Source organism: Coregonus lavaretus (genome assembly GCF_964263955.1).
Source record: "Coregonus lavaretus genome assembly, chromosome: 38".
NCBI lineage: Eukaryota > Metazoa > Chordata > Actinopteri > Salmoniformes > Salmonidae > Coregonus > Coregonus lavaretus.
This window is the reverse complement of record NC_140025.1, coordinates 24,355,189-24,375,201: the sequence shown is the minus strand read 5'-3', so window position 1 is coordinate 24,375,201 and position 20,013 is coordinate 24,355,189. Positions and strand designations below refer to the sequence as shown.

Below are 20,013 nucleotides of genomic sequence, written 5' to 3'. Positions count from 1 at the left end.
ATCAAATATAAAATATATTTTGATTTGTTTAACACTATTTTGGTTACTACATGATTCCATATGTGTTATTTCATAGTTTTGATGTCTTCACTATTATTCTACAATGTAAAAAATAGTAAAAATAAAGAAAAGCCCTTGAATGAGTAGGCGTATCAAAACTTTTGACTGGTAGGGTATATATCAATCAATTCAATCCATTTTATTTTATATAGCCCTTCTTACATCAGCTAATATCTCGAAGTGCTGTACAGAAACCCAGCCTAAAACCCCAAACAGCTAGTAATGCAGGTGTAGAAGCACGGTGGCTAGGAAAAACTCCCTAGAAAGGCGAAAACCTAGGAAGAAACCTAGAGAGGAACCAGGCTATGAGGGGTGGCCAGTCCTCTTCTGGCTGTGCCGGGTGGAGATTATAACAGAACCATGCCAAGATGTTCAAAAATGTTCATAAGTGACAAGCATGGTCAAATAATAATCAGGAATAAATCTCAGTTGGCTTTTCATAGCCGATCATTAAGAGTTGAAAACAGCAGGTCTGGGACAGGTAGGGGTTCCATAACCGCAGGCAGAACAGTTTAAACTGGAATAGCAGCAAGGCCAGGCGGACTGGGGACAGCAAGGAGTCACCACGGCCGGTAGTCCCGACGTATGGTCCTAGGGCTCAGGTCTCTCAGTTGGCTTTTCATAGCCGATCATTAAGAGTTGAAAACAGCAGGTCTGGGACAGGTAGGGGTTTCGTAGCCGCAGGCAGAACAGTTGAAACTGGAATAGCAGCAAGGCCAGGCGGACTGGGGACAGCAAGGTGTCATCATGCCCGGTAGTCCTGACGTATGGTCCTAGGGCTCAGGTTCTCAGAGAGAAAGAGAGAACGAGAGAATTAGAGAGAGCATACTTAAATTCACACAGGACACTGGATAAGACAGGAGAAGTACTCCAGGTATAACCAACTAACCCCAGCCCCCCGACACATAAACTACTGCAGCATAAATACTGGAGGCTGAGACAGGAGCGGTCCGGAGACACTGTGGCCCCATCCGAAGAAACCCCCGGACAGGGCCAAACAGGAAGGATATAACCCCACCCACTCCGCCAAAGCACAGCCCCCGCACCACTAGAGGGATATCCCCAACCACCAACTTACAATCCTGAGACAAGGCCGAGTATAGCCCACAGAGGTCTCCACCACAGCACAAACCAAGGGGGGGGCGCCAACCCAGATATACATATCTACCTCAATTACCTCGTACCCTGGCACATCGACTCAGTACTGGTACAGCACCTCGTGTGTAGCTCAGTTGGTAGAGCATGGCGCTTGCAACGCCAGGGTTGTGGGTTCGATTCCCACGGGGGGCCAGTATGAAAATGTATGCACTCACTAACTGTAAGTCGCTCTGGATAAGAGCGTCTAGTAAAATGTACATTGGCAAGTTATCGTTACTCGTGTATTTATTATTTCTCTCTGCACTGTTAGTCTGCACCTGTTTTTTACAAAGCATGTGACAAATAACATTTTATTTAATTAGAAACCATGTATTTTTTTAAACACTTCACATGTGATGATATTTCACACGACGTTTCACATGTGGATTTTCATATATGAAATCAGGTGAACTAAGTGTTTTTGGAACACTTCACATGTGATGATATTTCACATGAAGTTTCACATGTGGATTTTCATATGTGATCATATAACCTTTCACATGTGGATTCAAATGTTCAATATATTTCACAGGTGATGCCCTGCAAACAAAAATGAGTCGTTGGGATACACACACAAACAGTGCTTTTAACATACAGTGTTTTCAACTTACATACTGTATTTGACACATTTTGACAATCATGATTACATTGTGTATGTTTATTTATACAATCATTATCATTCAGCATGTCCTCACCTGGGATTGGAACTCACAATCTCTTGGTTCACGGCATAATGATCTTCTTGCTACTCCACCATGTCTGTGCCAATGATTGATTTCACCTGGATTCCTACACTTTGGACGTAAGTAAAGTAAATCTCATCTTTGTTCAAATACACTCAAGAAAAACTATTATATTTATCATGGTGATTCAGGACTCATATTAAAACAGAATAATATACCCCACCAGTATTAGACAACTATGCAGAAACCCCCTCAAATTTCTGAAATAAGTAAATGAAATCAATGATGAGAGAATAATCAGTCCAGAGATGTATTATATATCATTAATGTGTGGAGGAATGCTTCAGACTTTGCGGCGAAGCAGAAAAATCAGCATTTTCCAAATCCAGAGGTCGTGAGTTTGAATCCCAAGTAGGGTCAAATTTGAAAAATCATGTCAAATGTAATTAGTAGGGTATTGCAAAATTTTAGCTGAACAGCGTACCACTTACTTTAAACACCCCATATAATTTAATTCCGTTACAAAAAAACATGACATTTGCAGTTTCACATGTGAAAATCTAATTTTCTCAATTTGGAGTGTGTGGCAGGTTGTGGCTAGAAGCAATGAATAATGTATTAGAATGGCAGCGGTGCATTTTGAACCCACAACCCAACCCCTCCCTGTTTTTCAAACTGGTTGTTCAGAACAGTACCGTTTCCGTTTAATTGAACGTTGCATTACGCTATTTTGTACTGAACGCAGCCTTGGTGACTTTTCTAATCCCAAATTAATTAAATAAAATGATAGTGACACCATTCAAATAAAAATGTCATTCCCAAAAATGAGCCTAACAACATAATGGTCCATATTATCAGGCTCGTGTGTTATTTAGCAATAAGCATTATCACCTGTAGCCCAACTAATGGAGCATAGTGGCTATAAATAAATAGGCTGGAGCATGGGGTTGCCCATCTGTATTTGTGCTAATCATTAGCTAGACCAGTGCTTCCCCATGCTCCTTTTTATCATACGGGAGCATCCTAGGGGAACGCTCCCCCATGCCCCCTCACCTCCCTCAATTGAATGAACTGCTACAATTGTTAAACAAAAATATGATTTAAGAATACCTTTTCAAGAAACAATACATACAAACACTGGTACCTGGTTTCCCTTACGTATTGAAATCAATAAGAAAAGATTCATGAAGGAGAAATGAACCAGCTTACTGCTGTGCAATGTCACATGCATCTCTATGAAAAAAGAATAATTGAGTAGTACTGTGTAGTGTAAAGCCACAGAAAGCCAGTGGGAAATTAATTTCCAATCTATAAAATTCATCATGGTATATTATTGAGGGGATCAAATTGAGGGGATCATGACCCACCTGTCCCCCCGCAAGTTACATGTAAGTTATTGATTAAATGAACCGCTAGGTGGTTGTGTAACCATTAGAGGTGTGAAGTAACTAATTACAACTACTAGATTTTTATTTTTTATCCTATGCTACAGACGGCTATATCGGTCCGCTATTACAGAACTAGTAAAAGCCCAGTGCACTACTTTTGTAAAAAAAAATATATATATATATATATATATATATTTTTATATTTTTTACAATTATTAATACTTTTTTTATTCTGATTTTTCAGAGGGTACTGCAGCACCCTACTTCCCGTGGCTATGCTAGTGGAATGGGAAGCAGTTGGACATAACATACAACATATTAATATGATTGAACTATTGAACTATATGTATCTTTAGATACTCTCGTGCCAGAAGAGCACATAATTTACAGTGCCGTGAAAAAGTATTTGCCCCTTTCTGATTTTCTCTATTTTTGAATATGTTTATACGGAATGTTATCTGATCTTTAACCAAAACCTAATAATAGATAAAGGGAACCTGAGTTTACAAATAACAAAAAAAATGGATACTTATTTTATTTATTTCATTAACAAAGTTATGCAACACCCAATTCCCCTGTGTGAAAAAGTAATTGCCCCCTTACACTCAATAACTGGTTGTGCCACCTTTAGCTGCAATGACTGCAACCAAATGCTTCCTGTAGTTGTTGATCAGTCTCTCACATTACTGTGGAGGAATTTTGGCCACTCTTGAATTCAGAACTGCTTTAACTCAAATCAAATCAAATCTAATTTTATTGGTCACATACACATATTTAGCAGATGTTATTGCGGGTGTAGCGAAATGCTTGTGTTCCTAGCTTCAACAGTGCAGTAGTATCTAACAATTCAAAACAATACACACAAATCTAAAAGTAAAAGAATGGAATTAAGAAATATACAAATATTAGGATGAGCAATGTCGGAGTGGCATTGACTAAAATACAGTAGAATAGAATACAGTATATACATTTGAAATGAGTAAAGCAGTATGTAAACATTATTAAAGTGACCAGTGATTCCATGTCTATGTATATGGGGCAGCAGCCTCTAAGGTGCAGGGTTGAGTAACCGGGTGGTAGCCGGCTAGTGATGGCTATTTAACAGTCTGATGGCCTTGAGATAGAAGCTGTTTTTCAGTCTCTCGGTCCCAGCTTTGATGCACCTGTACTGACCTCGCCTTCTGGATGGTAGCGGGGTGAACAGGCCGTGGCTCGGGTGGTTGATGTCCTTGATGATCTTTTTGGTCTTCCTGTGACATCGGGTGCTGTAGGTGTCCTGGAGGGCAGGCAGTGTGCCGTACCAGGTGGTGATACAGCCCGACAGGATGCTCTCAATTGTGCATCTGTAAAAGTTTGTGAGGGTCTTATGGGCTGTTGCACCTTCTTCACCACACTGTCTGTGTGGGTGGACCATTTCAGATTGTCAGTGATGTGTACGCCGAGGAACTTGAAGCTTTTCACCTTCTCCACTGCGGTCCCGTCGATGCGGATAGAGGCATGCTCCCTCTGCTGATTCCTGCAGTCCACAATAATCAGCTCCTTCATTTTGTTGACGTTGAGGGCGAGGTTATTTTCCTGGCACCACTCCGCCAGGGCCCTCACCTCCTCCCTGTAGGCTGTCTCGACATTGTTGGTAATCAGGCCTACTACTGTTGTGTCGTCTGCAAACTTGATGACTGAGTTGGAGGCATGCGTGGCCACGCAGTCATGGGTGAACAGGGAGTACAGGACGGGGCTGAGCACGCACCCTTGTGGGGCCCCTGTGTTGAGGATCAGCGAAGTGGAGGTGTTGTTTCCTACCTTCACCACCTGGGGGCAGCCCTTCAGGAAGTCCAGGACCCAGTTGCACAGGGCTGGGTTCAGACCCAGGGCCTCGAGCTTAATGATGAGCTTGGAGGGTACTATGGTGTTGAAGGCTGAGCTGTAGTCAATGAACAGCATTCTTACATATGTATTCCTCTTGTCCAGATGGGATAGGGCAGTGTGATGGTGATTGCATCGTCTGTGGATCTATAGGAGCGGTATGCAAATTGAAGTGGGTCTAGGGAGTCAGGTAAGGTGGAGGTGATATGATCCTTAACTAGCCTCTCAAAGCACTTCATGATGACAGAAGTGAATGCTACAGGGCGATAGTCATTTAGTTCAGTTACCTTTGCTTTCTTGGGTACAGGAACAATGGTGGACATCTTGAAGCAAGTGGGGACAGCAGACTCTGATAGGGAGAGATGTAATATGTCCGTAAACACTCAGCGACATGAACTGCTCGTTTCAAGTCCTGTCACAACATCTCAATTGGGATTAGGTCTGGTCTTTGAATTAGCCATTACAAAACTTCAAATGTGTTGCTTTTTAACAATTTTCATGTAGACTTGATTGTGTGTTTTGGATCATTGTCTTGCTGCATGACCCAGCTGCGCTTCAGCTCACAGACGGATGGCCTGAAATTCTCCTGTAGAATTCTCTGATGAAGAGCAGAATTCATGGTTCCTTCTATTAAGGCAAGTCGTCCAGGTCCTGAGGTAGCAAAGCATCCCCAAACCATCATGCTTGATCGTTGGTATGAGGTTCTTACAGTGGAATGCAGTGTTTGGTTTTCGCCAGACATAATGGGACACATCTCATCCAAAATGTTTACTGAAGTTTGACAAAAAGCACCTGGATGATCATCAAGACTCTTGGAAGAATGTTCTATGGACAGATGAGTCAAAAGTATAACTTTTTGGACGACATGGGTCCCATTATGCCTGGTGAAAACCAAACACTGCATTCCACAGTAAGAACCTTATACCAACGGTCAAACATGGTGGTGGTAGTGATAGTTTGGGGATGTTTATCTCGCGTCCTCTGTCTTGTAATCACGTGACTGCCCGCTTCACAATGTCTTAGCCACTAGCCAGCTGTGCCACCAAAAAGCTAGGAATTCCATAGCACAGGAGGAGACATTTCAAGCTGGGGAGTGAGGTTACGAATCCTGACTCCTAAAGATTCTCTGTTCCAATGGTAAAAAATTATTGGTAGCACTTTACCAGATAGCCTACGTGAGACTTAGTGAGCCCATAATATTCAAACCTACCCGGAATTCAAAACGTATAATCACAGTCTTGGTTATCATATTCATAATCATCTCCCCTCTTTTTTCCATTATTTAAATCATTCTAATCATACACTTTTCAAACAATTATGACAACCTGAACCAAACTGTGCTGGCTTGGGTAATTTCTTTTCACAGTATACTTTTGTTGTATCCCTGTGTTTTGTCTGTTATACTGTATGTCACACAGGAAGACAAGCTGCGGCATATAACCCAATCCTAATTAAATCAGCTAATTGAAGCACCTGTTGCTCATCTGTTGTGCACTAGTTGTCTATATCAAATGTGCTGTTTTACCAAACTACTATTGAACCTACACACTGAAGAAGACTTGTTAGCCGAAACATCTGTGTATGCTATCCCCCTGCAGTAAAAAAGTATTTTACAAATCGAAAAGGAACAAAGAGCTTTGTAAATCTGTACTCGCTGGTTTTACTAACCCTTCGGAAGATTATGATGGTTTACTTTTGATTAAAGGCTACATTATCTTTTTCAGCACGGTTACCGCAACTATGGTGGATGCATAACCAGGCCAGGTCATAGGCCAATTATTACCTTAGTATTACAGTACAAACTGTATCTTCTTTATGTGATCAGTCTATGTGATGGAAAGAGCATCTTAATGTTTTGTACACACAGTGTATATGCAAATTATATTCAGTTCCAGCTGTCACTGTGGTGTCATCACATATTACATTTGTTTTAGGCCTATTTGATGACTTTATTATTTCATTCCAAGAGCTGCTGCCTATGCTGTCTGACAAAAATCTCCTATTTTAGTAGTTCTTTAAAGTAAATAAGGCATACTTTTATGACTGCTGAATACCAACTATCAATCTTAGATTATGTATTTTCAGGCAGAGATACCTCACGAAGTAACTATTCTATCCCTCTCGATCTAGCATTCTTCGGCTTCTTCTCTCCGTCTCAGACTGGACAAGTAGGGGTGCAATGGGTTATGGTCATTGTAATTAATTACCATGTTTTCTGCGTTACTCTATGTAGAATATTGGCCTGTTAGAAACTACAACTCCCTACTACATCGCACAGTTCGGGCTTGATCTGATTGATCTCTAGAGAAACTGTGCATTGCGGTCACAGAAAAAAAACGAGCGACATGGAATTCAAATAATAGAACTGACATCGGTTCATTAGTTGTTTAAAAACCTAAAAATAACCAACATTTCAGGTAATTGCTCAGCACTACATTTTTGTGCACTCTTTTTGTTGTTGTTGTGATTAATCGCATGGTCTGAAAGCATTCAAAATACACTGAAAACGTCTAAAATACATAATCTATACAGCAAAAAACAACAATGCAATGTCAAAACAAATTGACATTGAGGTTAAAGAAAGTGTGCTTTATCAATTTACCAGATTTCGCTAACCCTTACTTCAAACAAAGTCAAGATGTCAATATTATTGTAATGTTTTCATATACAATTTTTTAAAATTACGCTCATTTCGAGCTAATTCTGAATTTGCGATTAATTGTGATTAATTACAGCAAATCCTGCGATTAACTGAATTTAAATATACATTGGAAGAGAAACCCATTGTTGGCCCCCTTGGTCTAATGGTCAAGACATTGACTTCTCCAGTGGGAGACCTGGGCGCTAATCCCGCCATTTACAAAAGTGCACATAGAATATCACATTTGAAATGTTGGGAAAGCACCTCTGAGTCATGTGAAACTTCACAGGTCTCTGAAAACCATGTCTTTTTTTTCACATGTGAAATTTTTCATGTGATTTGTTAATGTGAAAAATAAATGTGAAAAATGTACATGTGAAAGTCCATGTGAAACTTCACGTGTCCGAAACTCGTGTCTGATTGGTGACATTTTTCACGTGATTTATTCAAACATGTGTCTTCAAAACAACATGTATTTTTTTTCACGTGATTTTTTTGTTGACGTTTTTTTTGTAAGGGTTGGGCTGCATCAACCTAACAGGAGATGCATGCAATGGTGTAAACATTTAAGGTATATGACTAACAGGCTACTGTTTTCACTTTGATTTGAACTTTTAAACATCAATATCTATGCAAAGTAAATATTTGCAGAAATATCAGTAGCAAATCAAAGCTATAATTGTTTGACAGAATTAATAAAATATGGTAAGAAGATAAAACATGAAAAATACGGATATGCTGTCTGATATTTGAATGGATGCGGAGTGATTGCAGAGTGATTCCCAAATACTCAAACATCATCTTGTCACTCGGGATTGTGTTTTTTGCTTCACTGAGCGTAGGCAGACGCCTGATCCGACCTATTTGTCACTCACCGAGTTTAAAAGCAGCAGTGCCAGAATCAATCGAGCTTTCTAGCCTATTTGTGCCAGCTGCTACTGGTGGTACGTCATTATGTGCGCGCACAATTTATACTGTAGATGCTTGGGACAATCGCGCTCACATTCAACAGGAGGCAAGTGATGGATGTGGTTGGAAACTTCTACTTCGCATCTTGCCATCTTCACCGAAGTAGAGGCATGCACTCAAAGCTAAAATTCTAAATGGGATGCCCTCAGGCGACTGCGGTGGAGTAGAAGCTGACAAGTCGTTTTATTCAAAGTTGAGAGGATTTTTACTGGTGTATTGCGGAGAGGAGAGGTGCGTTCCGCGCAGTGGTGCAGATATCTACTCTGTTTCTCTAAACATTTCAAAGACACAGACTGAAATAACAACTTGTTCCACAGTAGGAAGTGAACAATATAGTCAGAATGGCAGCTGTGGCACTCAATGGATCGAACATAACTACGGGGAACTTTACGAATCAGTTTGTTCAGCCGCCATGGCGCATTGCACTGTGGTCGGTCGCCTACAGCTCCGTTTTGGCGGTGGCTGTGTTCGGAAACCTCATTGTCATATGGATAATTCTCGCCCACAAACGAATGCGGACAGTCACCAACTATTTCCTTTTGAACTTGGCATTTTCGGACGCATCCATGGCTGCCTTCAATACTTTAATTAATTTCATATACGCTGCCCACGGAGACTGGTACTTCGGAGAGGCTTATTGCAGGTTTCACAACTTTTTTCCCGTCACCTCCGTGTTCGCAAGCATCTATTCGATGACTGCAATTGCCGTTGATAGGTAGGCAACTGATGCTGATCATGCTTACTTTTTAAATCAATAATGGTATTTATTTATTATTAATTATTATGATTATTATTCAGCACTTGTCATGATTCTTTACATGCATTTTCCACCTGTAAAAAAACCCCATAGGATTCACTCTATCTACATGGTGATGCTGATGAGGTTGTAGGGGATTGGTATTCTATCCAGGCAGTAGGTTGTGTGTGTGTGCATACCTGCGTGTGTAGGATGACAGTGTGTTGTGTGAGTGCATGCCTGCGCGTGTGTGTAGGGTATATATTGGGTGTAAGCGTGTGTCTGTGCATGCATACATGCGTGAATGTTAATTTGTGTGTGTGTGCATGCCTGCATGTATCTATGCTGGGGAGGGCAGTATATTGCGTGTGTAATCATGAGTTTGCGTGTGTGCGCATGCGTGTGCCTGTTTGTGTGTCTGTTTGTGAATGCCTGCATACATGCATGTGCACACATTTATGCCTTTATGTGTGTGTGGAGTGGATGAGTGTCAGTGGAGGGGTTCAAAGCAGCACCAACCACAGAAGATAAAGAAAATATTAAAAAGATGAGTAACCGTGAAATTAGCAATGTTTTTCATCTTATTCATGGCAGTCATATCAAGAGACATGGAATATCCAGACTACTGATGTCAATCCAGACCACCAGAGCACAGCTATATTACAGGTTCTATGCTGTGAATGTCCTTGTGATTCAAACTGTACATCTAGATGGAGCTGGTGTCAGACTTCTGTAGCATGTTCTGGCATATCAGTAACTGCAGGTTTGTCATCATTATGGCCCTGCTACACTATAGCCATACGGCATCTGGCATTGTCGTCAGTCATCAGCCATTGAGGGAACACTTCTTTGAAATCAATGAAAGCTGCTATACTGTCCATCTTGTGCTCACGTTGCATCACGTCCAATGGCAGCGTCCAAGCTCAAGAATCTCTGAGGTTCAGTTCTCGATGGATGACGCACGTGTTAATTCTATCTTGTGAATTTAAATAATTATAAATAAAGTTGATTTTGGTTGCATATGGCCTCCACTAGACACCATTGGTTATTTTACTAAGATTTATGAAACCAAGAAGATGCTAGTGAGAAGAAACTCTAGCTAGGTAGCTACATTGATTATTTTCACATTGAATACAAAAGCAATTTGTGTAATTAGAGGATCATTTAGTACAACCACTAGCAACAATTTAATGAGTACTTGCGAAAAACTGGACTAAAGCTATTGTACTTACGCATAATCGATTAATATGGTACAGTAGGGAAAAATACAATAAGGACCCTTTTCCCCTCTGCTCCTCCACTCTCAAAACAACACGCTCTGTGTAGCAGGTAGAATGTCACATTGACACTACGCTGATGACCTGCTTGCATGTGGGGTGGCAGAGTGTCACAAGAATTTCTATCTCAATGTTTCAAACTGAACTCTTATATTACTCATCTGTATCCCAGAGGTTGTAAATCTCTAATAAACAGACAGTCTCCCAGTTTACAATTATCAGGTCTTTATTCAGAGAGCGCTCTGCCCCAAAATGGGTGCACAGTCTTTTTATACTCACTCACACACACACACACACACAAGTTCTTATCATAGGCTACTCCTTGCTCAGGCAGGCTGCATTTTTTCACTATTCCCATACATAGTTATCGCGTTCTCACAATATTCTGCAAGCCTCTCACTCCCCCTCTCTGTGTGGGGACATCTGTTTTTGAAACCAGTCTCCTGTTATTGGTTTCAAAGTTTGCACTTCTGCTTGCCTAACTACAAGACACAAATACTTTGTTGTTGGGCAAATATGCATCTTATATAAGCATATGATTAACTCTCTAAGCTCTAGTCTTCTAATAGTCATACATTATTAGTTTAACTGAGGGTGTGACTTTTTAGTCATATCTTACTCACACATTTCTTTAGCACAGAGTATTATGTGTGTGTGGGTGTCTGCGTGCGCATGCTAGGAAATGCTTGCATCTGTGTAGTGGGTGGCAGTGTAGTGTGTGTGTGTGCGCACATGCTCATGAGTGCGTGCGTGTGTTTGTGTGTGTAGGTATACACTCATATGACCAAAAAGGAAGAACACATTTTTGAACACAGAAACACCAGTATCCACTCTTCGCTGGGCTTTACTTATACTCAAGGAAACCAAAACCTACATTTGGAAAACGCCCCGCCAAGACAGCTTGGAAATAGCTAATTACAGTCGTTTGACAAATTGGCGCAAGCCAGCAATATTATTGCTAATTTTCAGACGCTAATAACTTATTAATGGCGTCTTCAGGGGGTGTCACTGGGGAAGCCTACACACATCCATTCCTGTGATGGAGGTACCTATGAGGGTTGTGTTATTGTGCTTCCACTTCACATCAGTTGACCATGCAGAGAAACACTGCCCCTTAGGTAAATGGGTAGTTAAATATTTATAGTATGTTTGGATCTGTGCTGTCTTGCCAACTCCTATGGTCATTGTTATACCTTGTCATGCAAAACATGGCTTGATTATGCTCATAGGAGCTGGCTATAGCGCAAACGGATCTGGTGTTAAGTATGAAGTGCATTGATATACAGTGTATGCACCGAGTCTCCCGAGTTGCGCAGTGGTCTAAGGCTGTGCCACTAGAGATCCTGGTTCGAATCCAGGCTCTGTCGTAGCCGGCCGCGACCGGGAGACCCATGGGGCGGCGCACCATTGGCCCAGCGTCGTCCAGGGTAGGGGAGGGAATGGCCGGCAGGGATGTAGCTCAGTTGGTAGAGCATGGCGTTTGCAACGCCAGGGTTGTGGGTTCGATTCCCACGGGGGGCCAGTATGAAAAATTAAAAAAATAATGTATGCACTCACTAACTGTAAGTCGCTCTGGATAAGAGTGTCTGCTAAATGACTAAAATGTAATGTAAAATGTATACACAGAGAGTAATCTCGTCTCTCCTCTTATTTCTATAAGAAATTGATTGGTTGGTTGATTGGTTGCAGTGAATTTAAATTATTCCCTCATTTGACAGCAGATTGATTGGAATTGGCATTTTAACTGAATAGTATTCAGTCAATGGGGTGTCAGTCAAACACTATGAGTTGCTGTTCTACTGCTGACACCATTCTCCGATGGTCTGCTAAAGAGATGAGACAGACAAGACAGGACTTGTTGTTTTGACCTCAAAGTGAATTGTTTCCCGACACCACAGGCCTAAAGCGTTGTTTATACCCTAGCCAAAGCCAGATGCCAGGCTTTGCTTATAAAAATAACACACACACACGCTTGCACTGACTACACACACATACGCACAGGCACACACACACACACCCACACGCACTTCCATCAAAGGCATGCACACACACGCACCCTTGCATCAAACACAAGTGGCTTGGCTTAATGAGATTATCATATCAAATGGGACCCGGGCTGATTTGATATTGATCAATATCCCCATGTTACATCATATTCTGTAGAGCTATGGTGTGATAATGGAGGAGAAGTAGTGAGTGTGAGGCACTGGTATCTCCTGCAGCTCTGCGACAACACAAAAGGAGCACCCTTTAGGCTCTGCTCTCCATAATGACCTTCCTACAGCCGAGACAGACGAATTCCATATTTTAAAGTGTCCCTTCGATTTCATCCCCCAAGGCCAGAGATAAAGAGAACAAGAGGACAAGAGAACATAGACTTGACCCAGATTGAAACACATAACCTCCAGTCCTACTTGTTGCATGGCTGAACTGATGCGCAGCGTAATCCAGACAGTCTGTCGCCTTGGAAATGTCACAGGGTTGCAATGTGGTGGCCAACCGTAAATGTGCCCCCCTTCCACCCCTCCATCCCTATTTCCTGTGGAAGTAAAACACATTTCCTGTGTGAACAACACTTCAGGAAAGACTCCTACACACACACCTTTGATAAAAACGGCAAGACATCCTTCCACACACACACACGTTTGGCGGGAAGAGTGTGACAAGAGGTGCCAGTCTTGTCAGCGAGTGTATTGTTTTGAGATGGGACTGATTAGATGTACCATTGTTGGTAGTTGACACTCTTCAAGCAAGTCCCTCACTTCATTATTCTTCGTTATTCTTAGATGGTAATGTTAGGCGCAGTACCACATAACTGATGTTACCGGCTGAGACTATGCAAGTTACAACTCTGAGAATTGTTAAAGATCCAATGCAGACATTTTTATCTCAATATCAAATAATTTTTGGGTAACAATTATTTTCAATTAAAATGGTCAAAAAGAAACAAGAATAGCTTCCTAGCAAAGACCAATTTCTCAAGCAAGTTAGCTTTTATTGGCAGATAGCTGGTGTCACCAGGCAGACCAAAACTCCATCCCACCAAACCAGGCTGATTTCAGGCGGTCTTTTCAAACAGCTCTTACACTTAAAGGTAATTATCATAATTTTCACAATTTCACAGTATTATTCCAACCTCATAGTGTGGAAATATATATCAAACACAGGAAAATCACGTTTTTGACTGCACTGGGCCTTTAATGAATGGAATGCTCAAATTCGTTCATTGCTAATGCGAAGGGAGAGTAACACATTTTGGAAGACTGATGTGTAGGCTAATGCAGTATTTTCACCCTCTACCCTTCCCATGCATTACTTCTACCCTTTACCCCTTTTATGCCTAAAGAAATGACGAAATGTCTCATTGCAAGTATCTATTTTGGTCTTGTCTTGCTTTGTGGTACTTTTTACCTCACCTAAGAAAAGGACCTCAGGAAAACACCATAATGAGATTTCTGTGATGAAATACAATGAAGCCCTGAAAGAGCAGCCCCCTGTGTGGTTTGGCTCTTTTAATCAACCTGTAGCACTGCACACACACACACACACACACACACACACACACACACACACACTTCATTCACCTGTACTGCTACTGAAGCCCAAGTGCCACTCAGACTAAATGCCAAGTGATTACAGATGAGTTGAGGGACTGCACGGACTGCTCTCTGGCGACGGCTCTTTGGGGGATTTCCGACCGCCATTGAGATGGCAGCCAAGGCTCTGAAAGTTATCAGAGTCCGGAGGGGAACTTGTCTGTTAGCGAGGCGCTTCATTCAAGGAAAGGAGACGCTAATTATCATTAGCATCAACAAGCCGTGGCTCTCAGTAATGGACAGTCATAAAGTGAGACAAACCAGAGGACATAGCAGCATAATAAAGTGTGTCCCCAGGCTTACAGCGTGTTCAGAGTAATCTCCTACTAATTTGGACGATCCATTGTTTCAGCTTTGTCCGTGGCTTTGTCCAAAAAGCCTCTTGTTTGATATGAATGAATCCATGTTATAATAGAAACCGCCAGACCACAAGTGGATTTCTGAACGTCTTTGTGTTTTGGAAACACAGGAGACAAAGACAGGAGCAAGGTTGCAGTCAATTCCTTCTCAATTCAGTACAGGAATATACTTAAATAATTCAAATCAAATGTAAAAAAATTAAAATAACATTCACACATTCATTTATGTAATTTGCCACTACAAAAACTAAATTCATGAATGGGACTTCCAATTTATTCCTTGACTCCACACACCCTGAAAGAGAGGACTTCCTCTGATTCAGAGGGGTTGGGTTAAATGCAGAAGACACATTTCAGTTGAATGCATTCAGTTGTACAACTGACTAGGTATCACCCTTTCCCTTTTCTTATGTTTGACCTTTGACCCCATTTCGACGTCTTGACCCCTGCAGGTACATGGCCATTATCCACCCTCTGAAGCCCCGGCTGTCAGCCACGGCCACCAAGGTGGTGATTGTGTGTATCTGGGCGCTGGCCGTGGTGCTGGCCTTCCCCCTCTGCTTCTACTCCACCATCCGCATCCTGCCCCGCCGGACCATCTGCTACGTGGCCTGGCCCCGCAAGGAGGACGACCCCTTCATGTGAGTAACGACACCTTTAGCCCAGTAGCCTCCTTTGTAGACTAGCCTCCTTCAAGCCTTAAAAAAAATATATAGTATATATCTTTAAAGTATTTTGTATGTTTATTGGCTAGAGAGAAAGAGGTGAAAGGTAGGAGAGAGAGTGCTGAAAGAGCAGTAGGCCAGATTTGAACCCCATGCTGGTAGCGGTACATTGTACCAGGGCATCTCATTCTAGACTTCTATATGACTATTTCATGAGACAATTCTATCACCCTAAGCTTCTTTCATCATCATAAGCCTCTTTATTTCACTCAGTTTTACATGGTTATAGTTTGTGGCAGCTTATGTATTATGGGAACACTGCCTCTACCTCGCTCTCCAACCAAGGTGCATGAATTGAGGAGCAAACTAAAGTGAGGAGGATATTCAGCAACTCTTGGACGACAGTGGAAGTTCATAAAAAAGCATATTTATTGTTATTTCAGCTCGTGGCCTTCTTCAGGGTTGCATTATGGCAGCATTATGATGCATTATGGCAGCCATATTGTGCCAGAGCGCTCATCACACATTGGCTGTGGCAATGGAAAGATGTGACTGTACCAGTTGAGATAGAGATGATTAGCTTGCCCGCTCTAGGCCAGCTTAGCATAGACCTTCTTTTCACTCCTCTCTCCACAAGTCAATGTGTTATCTCACCTCACTCCTTTTGTTGTGTTACAGTATACCGAGGGGAAAAAAAGTATTTAGTCAGCCACCAATTGTGCAAGTTCTCCCACTTAAAAATATGAGAGAGGCCTGTAATTTTCATCATAGGTACACGTCAACTATGACAGACAAATTGAGAAAAAAAAATCCAGAAAATCACATTGTAGGATTTGTAATGAATTTATTTGCAAATTATGGTGGAAAATAAGTATTTGGTCACCTACAAACAAGCAAGATTTCTGGCTCTCACAGACCTGTAACTTCTTCTTTAAGAGGCTCCTCTGTCCTCCACTCGTTACCTGGATTAATGGCACCTGTTTGAACTTGTTATCAGTATAAAAGACACCTGTCCACAACCTCAAACAGTCACACTCCAAACTCCACTATGGCCAAGACCAAAGAGCTGTCAAAGGACACCAGAAACAAAATTGTAGACCTGCACCAGGCTGGGAAGACTGAATCTGCAATAGGTAAGCAGCTTGGTTTGAAGAAATCAACTGTGGGAGCAATTATTAGGAAATGGAAGACATACAAGACCACTGATAATCTCCCTCGATCTGGGGCTCCACGCAAGATCTCACCCCGTGGGGTCAAAATGATCACAAGAACGGTGAGCAAAAATCCCAGAACCACACGGGGGGACCTAGTGAATGACCTGCAGAGAGCTGGGACCAAAGTAACAAAGCCAACCATCAGTAACACACTACGCCGCCAGGGACTCAAATCCTGCAGTGCCAGACGTGTCCCCCTGCTTAAGCCAGTACATGTCCAGGCCCGTCTGAAGTTTGCTAGAGTGCATTTGGATGATCCAGAAGAGGATTGGGAGAATGTCATATGGTCAGATGAAACCAAAATAGAACTTTTTGGTAAAAACTCAACTCGTCGTGTTTGGAGGACAAAGAATGCTGAGTTGCATCCAAAGAACACCATACCTACTGTGAAGCATGGGGGTGGAAACATCATGCTTTGGGGCTGTCTTTCTGCAAAGGGACCAGGACGACTGATCCGTGTAAAGGAAAGAATGAATGGGGCCATGTATCGTGAGATTTTGAGTGAAAACCTCCTTCCATCAGCAAGGGCATTGAAGATGAAACGTGGCTGGGTCTTTCAGCATGACAATGATCCCAAACACACCGCCCGGGCAACGAAGGAGTGGCTTCGTAAGAAGCATTTCAAGGTCCTGGAGTGGCCTAGCCAGTCTCCAGATCTCAACCCCATAGAAAATCTTTGGAGGGAGTTGAAAGTCCGTGTTGCCCAGTGACAGCCCCAAAACATCACTGCTCTAGAGGAGATCTGCATGGAGGAATGGGCCAAAATACCAGCAACAGTGTGTGAAAACCTTGTGAAGACTTACAGAAAACGTTTGACCTGTGTCATTGCCAACAAAGGGTATATAACAAAGTATTGAGAAACTTTTGTTATTGACCAAATACTTATTTTCCACCATAATTTGCAAATAAATTCATAAAAAATCCTACAATGTGATTTTCTGGATTTTTTTTCTCATTTTGTCTGTCATAGTTGACGTGTACCTATGATGAAAATTACAGGCCTCTCTCATCTTTTTAAGTGGGAGAACTTGCACAATTGGTGGCTGACTAAATACTTTTTTTCTCCACTGTAAACATGTCATCCTACTAGCACCTACAGTAGGCTCTTCTCTCTTCCCTTCTGCTTTTCTTCTCTCTGGAAGTGCACACTGGTCTTCTCTCTCTCTCTCGGTCTCTCTCCTCTCTCTCTCTCTCTCTCTCTCTCTCTCTCTCTCTCTCTCTCTCTCTCTCTCTCTCTGAGATTTGAACTGCTCTAGTTTACCTCACTCTTATTTTTGTCCCTCCTCTCATCCCTTACTTCTCTGTCCACATATCCCCTTTAAAAATGGGCCAGTGCCATTTTGTTCATTGTTGTTTCTAATCAATCATCTTTGTTTACATTCTGGTTTTCTTCTTCTCCCTGTCGTGCCCAGGTTTCATATCATTGTGATGATACTGGTCTACCTGCTGCCCCTAATGGTAATGGGCATCACCTACACCATCGTCGGGGTGACGCTGTGGGGGGGAGAGATCCCGGGGGATTCATCTGACAACTACCACAGCCAGCTCTGGGCCAAGAGGAAGGTAAATCCAGAGCAGACCTGGGATTATACAGTGGCTTGTGAAAGTATTCATCCCCCTTGGCATTTTTCCTATTTTGTTGCCTTACAACCTGGAATTAAAATTGATTTTTGGGGGGTTTGTATAATTTGATTTACACAACATGCCTACCACTTTGAAGATGCTAAATATTTTTTATTGTGAAACAAACAAGAAATACGACAAAAAACAGAACTTGAGCATGCATAACTATTCACCCCCCCCCCCAAAGTCAATACTTTGTCGAGCCACCTATTGCAGCAATTACAGCTGCAAGTCTCTTGGGATATGTCTCTATAAGCTTGGCACATCTAGCCATTGGGATTTTTGCCCATTCTTCAAGGCAAAACTGCTCCAGCTCCTTCAAGTTGGATGGGTTCCGCTGGTGTACAGCAATCTTTAAGTCATACCACAGATTCTCAATTGGATTGAGGTCTGGGCTTTGACTAGGCCATTCCAAGACATTTAAATGTTTCCCCTTAAACCACTCTAGTGTTGCTTTAGCAGTATGCTTAGCATTGTCCTGCTGGAAGGTGAACCTCCGTCCCAGTCTCAAATCTCTGCAAGACTGAAACAGGTTTCCCTCAAGAATTTCCCTGTATCAATTCTGACCAGTTTCCCAGTCCCTGCCGATGAAAAACATCCCCACAGCATGATGCTGCCACCACCATGCTTCACTGTGGGGATGGTGTTTTCGGGGTGATGAGAGGTGTTGGGTTTGCGCCAGACATAGCATTTTCCTTGTTGGCCAAAAAGCTAAATTTTAGTCTCATCTGACCAGAGTACCTTCTTCCATATGTTTGGGGAGTCTCCCACATGCCTTTTGGCGAACACCAAACGTGTTTGCTTATTTTTTTCTTTAAGCAATGGCTTTTTTCAGGCCACTCTTCCGTAAATCCCAACTCTGTGGAGTGTACAGCTTAAAGTGGTCCTATGGACAGATACTCCAATCTCCGCTGTGGTGCTTTGCAGCTCCTTCAGGGTTATCTTTGGTCTCTTTGTTGCCTCTCTGATTAATGCCCTCCTTGCCTGGTCCGTGAGTTTTGGTGGGCGGCCCTCTCTTGACAGGTTTGTTGTGGTGTCATATTCTTTCAATTTTTTAATCATGGATTTAATGGTGCTCCGTGGGATGTTCAAAGTTTCAGATATTTTTTCATAACCCAACCCTGATCTGTACTTCTCCACAACTTTGTCCCTGTCCTGTTTGGAGAGCTCCTTGGTCTTCATGGTGTCGCTTGCTTGGTGGTGCCCCTTGCGTAGGGGTGTTGCAGACTCTGGGGCCTTTCAGAACAGGTGTATATATACTGAGATCATGTGACAGATCATGTGACACTTAGATTGCACACAGGTGGACTTTATTTAACTAATTATGTGACTTCTGAAGTTAATTGGTTGCACCAGATCTTATTTAGGGGCTTCATAGCAAAGGGGGTGAATACATATGCACACACCACTTTTCCATTATTTATTTTGTATAATTTTTTTAAACAAGTAATTTTTTTCATTTCACTTCACCAATTTGGACTATTTTGTGTATGTCCATTACATGAAATCCAAATAAAAATCAATTTAAATTACAGGTTGTAATGCAACAAAATAGGAAAAATGCCAAGGGGGACGAATACTTTTGCAAGGCACTGTAACCCATGACACAACATCACAACGTACTTACGAAGCTCTGTCAGTACCACTGACCCAGAAAAGGCATCTCTGCTTCTGGGGTGACAGCGCTTCAGGTCTCAGGAACTTTAAGGCAGTAGCGATGCTATATAAGCCATCCACTAGGATTTTCACAGACAGAGAGATTGATTATTGTGTAATGGGTTTTTGACTGTATATTCAAAGTG

At 42.0% G+C, this 20,013-nt stretch overlaps 1 protein-coding gene across 1 annotated transcript in view; it reads left to right on the top strand.

Annotated features, from left to right (window-relative positions):
* Positions 1 to 9,082: 9,082 nt before the first annotated feature.
* tacr3a (tachykinin receptor 3a) overlaps positions 9,083 to 20,013 on the top strand; it is a gene marked incomplete at its 5' end in the record, with an annotated part of 31,145 nt that continues 20,214 nt past the window's right edge. The window contains 3 exons of the mRNA XM_084155031.1: positions 9,083 to 9,456; positions 15,162 to 15,350; positions 18,001 to 18,151. Coding sequence (XP_084011157.1) covers positions 9,083 to 9,456; positions 15,162 to 15,350; positions 18,001 to 18,151 — 714 coding nt within the window. The remainder of the gene's footprint in view (positions 9,457 to 15,161; positions 15,351 to 18,000; positions 18,152 to 20,013) is intronic.